We start from the raw sequence: 7,100 nt of genomic DNA on the forward strand, positions 1-7,100 counted from the left end.
TTGGTATGTTTTCTCAATGAAAGTTGGCACATTTTGTGCCTAGTTTCACCTCCAATTGGTCTCATACCAATTGAGGTTACACATTTAAAGTTATAGGTCTATTTGCACACTGCCCTCTATATGTCTTTCAAACCCCAATTCAAACACACATTTAACTTGCTCTACTTTAAATCCCCATACCTAATTCTGATTTTATACCATTTCATATTCATTTATCACTTCTTACTATGGTCAATTTGGACAGAATACAAACATTCTAAATACATCAAATACAACCCTAAACCACAAAGTCCAAATTTAGCAATATATGTACATAATTACACCTAATCATTACATATAATCTCCACTACTAATTTACATATACATTCATCAATTCTTCTATGTCAACATTCTGCCAACACTTCCATCAATACATACAATTATTCAAGGGTTCCCAAGCTGCCGAAAATTGTCCTTCAACATCAAAGTGCCCTACAATTTACCAATTCCCATCCAAGTGCATAAATCACCATAAATATGTGAAATAATTCACTAGGATATTAAATCACCATGATCAACATTATTTCTCATCAATTATATGCATAATAAATCATTAAATGCGTGACCCCATGGCTGTCCAAAAATGGCTATCTCAATAACTATTTAAACTTTAAAATTTCCTTCACAAAACTAACACCCATAACATGAACATAAAGTTTAACAAAGGAATTCTCAAAAATGTAAACTTACCTTTAATTGTAACTTGCTAAACCTTTACCAAACTTCTCAAATTTGGTATCAATATCTTCCTTGTGATGAGTAGACAAACTTTCATGAAGGAACCTAAGAGATTGGAGTTGAAAATGGAGAGTTAAGAGAGCTTGCATGAAAAATGGCCATGGTGGTTTCCATTTTCTTCAATTCGGCAACTTTTAATCCAAATGAGGAAGATGAAGTTTCTGTTGGTTTAGTGGAAGTACAGCTGCCCCTCTTTGTTTTATTTTATTCCCTTAGTGGTCCACTCATTTAAATTATATCATAAAATAAGTTTAAATGTGTTATTTACACATTTTTCACCCCACTTTTGGCTATTTGTATTAGGTACCCCTCTTTTAATTTTTCATTTCATTTTCTAAGTGTAATATTATTTATTTTTAATGGACATTTAGGTCAAAAGACACTTCGGGATGTCAAATGACCATAATGCCCCTGTTCGGGTGGCATTCCCGATTTTTCGGTAACACCGTATTTTGTCTGTTTTTCGATTTCTCACTTTTCTTTGTACTAATTATTTAATTTTTCTTTAATCTTTCTAATGAGATTTATACTTCAATAAGGGTCTATTTATGTCCTAAAAATGTTTTCCAGGGTTCCCCGCAGTCCAGGGCTAGTCAACGGTCCACGCCGTGACTTCCCAGTGCGGTCACCCATCGTTAGGTTTCCCGGCTCGTTTAACTTGATCACATTTCTTTGCTATCATTTTTCCTTTGTTTTTCTTGTACTTTCTTTTCTTGTATTTCATTATTTTATGTCTCCTCACTCATATCGAAGTACGGTTCTAGGCATCCTAGCTGTCCGGACAACACTAGTCACCGGAGCAGTAGAACGCACTACCGAACTTTGGGGTGTTACATTCTTTTTGCTAACTAGAAAGAGTTTAAGGGGTAAGGAAAAATTTTAGTGAAGAGAGTGAGGGATTTTGAGGTGAAATGGTGTGGGATATAAAGCTTGATAAAGCTTTAATAGAGGTTTGGGGTCAGGGACGATTTTGGCTAGGTTGAGAGAGGTAGGGGATGAAGATTTTTCTTTTTAATTTCTGCCCACTTAACTCTCTTTAAGTTGACTTATTATAGATTGGTGAAATTTGATTGGTGGAGGCTTCAATAATGACATCATATGATGTCAAAAGTCCCATTTTTCTTTATTTTTCCTTTCTTTTCTTTCTATTCATTTTCAATTCAATTTTTTTAATAATATTTATTCACATTTTATGTCATATAATTTATTTACTTAATTTGACAAATTGGTCAAAAATCATCTCTAAAAACGAAATAACCAAAATGCCCTCTGTTTAGCTTATCGAGCCAAAATCGTCTATGTCGATCTAAAAATTTTTCTAAGCATTTTTTTGGCATTCTAATGCCATAGAAACCTCAATGACTCTTCTCTGGAATCCCAAAAATTATTTTATGAATTTTTCTCCGGGTTTAGGGCTCTTAGTTGTGAGAACCGTAATTTTCCACTGGGTTACCCATCGCTAAGGCACCGGCTCATTTAACTTGGTTGTATTTTATTTCTAAAATTTTTTCTAAATTTTTCTTATTAATATTTGAATTAATTATGGTTCCTCATTTTAGTTTAAATATTTTTCCAGACGTTCTAACTGTCCGGACCGACACTGGTCATCGAAACAGTAGAATGTAGGGAATTGTTACAGTGAGGGTGTTACATAGAAAAAAAGAATAACTGTCAAAAAAATCTTAGTTAAATTTTTGTAATTTTATCCTATATTATAAAAATTATAAATTAAATCCTAAACATTTTAATCCTTATCAATTCTATCATAATCGTTAAGAAAATTATTATTTCATACAAGAATGCTACTTAAATTATATGTAATACTTTTCATATTAGTACGCTAAAATAATATGTTTCTACTAAAACATACATGTCCCAGTCTTTTCAAGTATCATAATCCCATATATTTGTTTCATATGTCAGTACTAAAGAACTGTTTAAATGTAACTTATCAAATATATATTAATACAATGTACTTATATTGAGCTAAATGTACTTTTTTTTTCTTTTATTCAAAAATATATTTTTCTCTGTTATGTTGGTTGTAATGAAGTCATACTTAAGTGATGTCTTAAGTAACATTTCTGTTAGTGAAATAATAGTTTTCTTAACAATGAGTTAGAATTGATAAGAATTAAAAAGTTCATGATTTAATTGATAATTTTCATAGTATGGGATAGAACTACCAAAATTTGAAAAATACAAGATTGTTTTGACAATTATCCTTAAAAGAAAATTTTTTATAACTTAATTGACTGAATTGTAAAAATCGTTAATATTTTTTTAACTTTCAATATAATACCTTAAAAATACATAATATTTTATAATTGAGTAGAGACAAATTTGCATGAAGCTATTATATATATATATATATATATATATATATATATATATATATATATATATAAAGCATTCACAAAAATAACTAATTTTAATTAATTGATCCGTCTAAAATTTATTTACTTAAATTTTTTAATTCAATTCGAAAAACAAACAAAAATGAGTTTTTACCCATCCCGCATAGATAATCCATTCAAGAAAATTAATTAAAAAGAGCGGAGGGCTACAGATCTCAACGCGTCAAAACTTAAAGCTGAACTTTCCAAGGGGCACACGCCCTTTCAAAATGCATATGGTCAAGCTATCTACCAAAAAAACAAAAAAATGCATATGGAAGCTTGAATTTAATGACTTGGTCTTACGTCATATGCATATCATCATCATCATCAATTATTCTCTTTCCTTTTTACAAAACCCCTAAAGGGCTATGCTTTTGTTTTAGATCACAATCATAACCCTTGATCGACATACGAATATCTTATATTCCTATTTAGGTTCACGAAGATCTTTCACATATATGTAAGTATATAAATATACCCATGAATTGTGCAGCTTTAGTGAAATTTTCTATACACATTACATATAGGACAAGCAAGATATGGTTCAGGATCAACAGGCTACGAGAAGAGACTCTGACTGCGGAGGCAATGGGCGAAACCCAAGAAGACCCAATGGGAATGATTATCTTAAGCTGTTTGGAGTTAATATTATGGAGAAACAGAAACAACCCATTATTGAAGAAGGCATTACTGCTCTTGGGACTGAATTTAGCCAGCAGGGCTCTACCTCCAGGAGACAGGAGAATGGTCGCAAGAGGATCAGAGGTAAATGTTTATATATACGATTCACTTACTGTTTCTGCCTAATTTTTATGTTCTATTTTTTTTCTTTTATATTTCTGGTTTTCATTAGTATTTTCACTATTTTTTTTTAAAATTTCATGAAATTTTAAATTTAAAAGTATATTTGGATAAAGTGAGGTAATATTAAATTAACGTAAAGTAAAGTAATAGAAGGAAATGTTGTAAAATATTTTCAGCTTACTAATTGTATTGGTTGAAAAAGTGAGAGTTTTAAAAGTTTTGAAATTTTAAAAAACCTTATTTTCTTAAAAAAAAAACCTTTCTCTCAAATAAAAATAATACTTAAAAACCCATTTTTTATCTTAAAAAACTTCCTCCAAACAAGTAGTAAGGAATGAGCATTTCAGTTTTACCATTGGGAGGATATTATTTAATAGAGGTGTTTCAAAATTTTTAGAATTTTTTTAATTTCTTTTAACCCATAAATCGATACATTAAGAATTTTTTCTCTTAAAAAACTTTTTTTTTTATCTCAAACAATAATAAAAAAGATTATGAAATTGAGTGAGATTTCTTTTCCCTTAAACAATAACTTTTCATTGTTAGCTTATGTTAAGATTTGCATATATAATAAGCTGTGGGCCACAGTAATATTTCTCAAAATTTTGATAAATTAAAAATATATTTATTGAAGTGATATATATATATATATATATATATATATATATATATATATATATATTGACTGGTCCCAAATTTATTATGTGTGTAGAAAGGACAAGAGGAAGAGAGGTCCCTTCCACAGGGAAGCCATGGACGGAGGAGGAACACCAAATGTTTTTGAAGGGCTTGAAAGAGCTTGGCAAAGGTAAATGGCGAGAAATTTCAGAGATGTTTGTGAAGACTAGGACCACTACGCAGGTGGCTAGTCATGCTCAGAAGCATTTCCTTAGGCAGACCTCCACTGATTCCAGGAGGAGTCGACGAAAGCCAAGCATCTTTGACACCCCTTTGAAAGATTCGGTACATCTCTCTCCTTCTCTCACTCAAATACACATTCTTTAGATTTTTAGAGGAAGAAAAAGTGAGTATCAAGTTTTCAATATTAATCTCCTAAATTATCCAACAAATTTTTAATCACCTGGCTACGAGTTTCAAGATATTTAATTCAAAATATTCATCTTATAATTGAATTTATAATCATGGCAGAATTACAAGCCACTAAAAGTTTTCAAAATTAAAATTTTAGCTATAAATTTTAATGTAAATTTTTTAAAAATTATTATTTATCCCTCTTTTTTTTTATTTTTATTATTTTAACCTTGCACTTTCATATAAATTTCATTCTTATTTTTTATATTATATAATTTTAGTCATTTAACATTTTATATATTTATTTTAGTCCGAATCTTTTTATTAAGATTTCACATAATTTCTTTTCAGTATTTATTTTTTATCTTTAAAGATAAATTTTTAATTTTGTCTCTATTTATAATTAAAAGTTTATATTAAAAAAACTTGTCATATAAAAAATATACAAAATTATTATCATTTATCAAGAAAAATTTACTTAAAAATATTTCATTATGCATATAAAATACAAACATGTGAGTCGCGTATTGAATCATGATAAACTGAGAGTAGGAATTACCCTATTGCTAAGAGTTGAATAGAACAATTCACGCAGGATGCTATTGCGCCAGCGAACGTAGACTACCAACCTCGCCCAATTGATCATCCAGTTTATGCTTATGGTGCTTCAAGCTACAATGGGAAACCATACATGGTATGATTCATTTTCATTTCTATTTGTATTTCTAATAATTCATTAATTTTTTTCTCCTGATCGTTGCTTGCAAACAGCTTCATAATTCAGTACCAATATTATGGTCCAATGCTCTGATATTTCGCTCTGAAGATAGTTTCTGGCACAGCCCTTCTAAGGAAACAAGATCATCAGACCCCTTAGGAGAAGAAGCTTCTAATTAATGTGTGGCATGAAGCTTATGTTTAGGTTTAATTTTCAGCTTGGAAGCTGAGCTAATAATATACAAGTTCATGAAATAGTTTTTTTTTTTTTTTTTTTTTTTTTCTGTTAATAGGTTTACCTCTTAGGATTTAGGACTCCTTTTAGTATAACTAATTAACTTATTTCTGAACTTTATTTTCTTTTAGTAATTAATTAATTATTAATTATAATAGGCGGTGGTCCATGTCGGATTCTGCTTTCATATGTAATCCATCTATAACCTTTCTTCATACATGGGCTAAAGTCATTTTTCTTATACTCTGTACCCTTTTTCATGTATGGATTAAAATTAAATAATCTCTTATATAATGCTCATACTTATAGTATGAGTTACTTTAATCCTAATTTTAGTAGAAAACTTATTGATCAATTAATATTAATAATAAAATATGAGTCATAAATTGCATAACAAATAATTTTCCATCTAATTGAAAAAATATTTCTCACTTAAATTAAAAAAAATTTCTATAAATCAACTAGAATTTTGACTCCATCCTAACCTCTAATATATTATGAATTTTGTATTTTTTGGATAGGAGGAATGCCGCACACATCATATGATAACAATTAAAATTTTGACTGATTTCTGACTATATTATTATTGAATATGACGGTCTTCTAGCTCTTGTAAAAATATGGATTTTTTTTTTAATATAATTGAATCTAATTGTAATTCAAATTTTAAAATTTATAATTTTAAAAATTATTCTAATATCACTAAATTAATGTTAATCAATAAGAATATAAATGTTAAAGATAAAATTACAAAGTTTTTATTTGTGCAGATATATTGAGTGTGGGAAAAATAAAGTTAAAAGGCTTGGAAACACCTTGTGGATTTTTTATTTTTCTATTCATCTAGGACGTATATTATGTACTGGGGTGAGAGTGGCATATGAGAGTTAAATAATAATAATAATAATAATAATAATAAATTAGCGCGCGAACTTTTGTATTTTTTAATTTTAATTTTAAATTTTAATATGAAACAATAATTTTATTTTAATTTAAAATAAAAAAATTTTGAATCCTAATATTTAAAAATTGGTGAGTTCGAAGGATAATAATAGGGGCTCAGTATTTAAATATAGAACTAAAAAACAAATAAGGAAAAGACAGAATTAAATTTCTTTTTTACTTTAATATTGGTT

At 28.7% G+C, this 7,100-nt stretch overlaps 1 protein-coding gene across 1 annotated transcript; it reads left to right on the plus strand.

Annotated features, from left to right (window-relative positions):
• The first annotated feature begins 3,507 nt into the window (after positions 1–3,507).
• LOC110665845 (probable transcription factor At5g61620) lies at positions 3,508–5,984 on the plus strand. Its single transcript, XM_021826121.2, has 4 exons — positions 3,508–3,941; positions 4,693–4,943; positions 5,608–5,706; positions 5,784–5,984. The coding sequence occupies exons 1-4, from the start codon at positions 3,716–3,718 to the stop codon at positions 5,907–5,909; spliced, it is 702 nt and encodes a 233-aa protein (XP_021681813.1). The 5' UTR covers positions 3,508–3,715; the 3' UTR covers positions 5,910–5,984.
• Positions 5,985–7,100: the final 1,116 nt, after the last annotated feature.

Source organism: Hevea brasiliensis, chromosome 7 (genome assembly GCF_030052815.1).
Source record: "Hevea brasiliensis isolate MT/VB/25A 57/8 chromosome 7, ASM3005281v1, whole genome shotgun sequence".
NCBI classification, from domain to species: domain Eukaryota; kingdom Viridiplantae; phylum Streptophyta; class Magnoliopsida; order Malpighiales; family Euphorbiaceae; genus Hevea; species Hevea brasiliensis.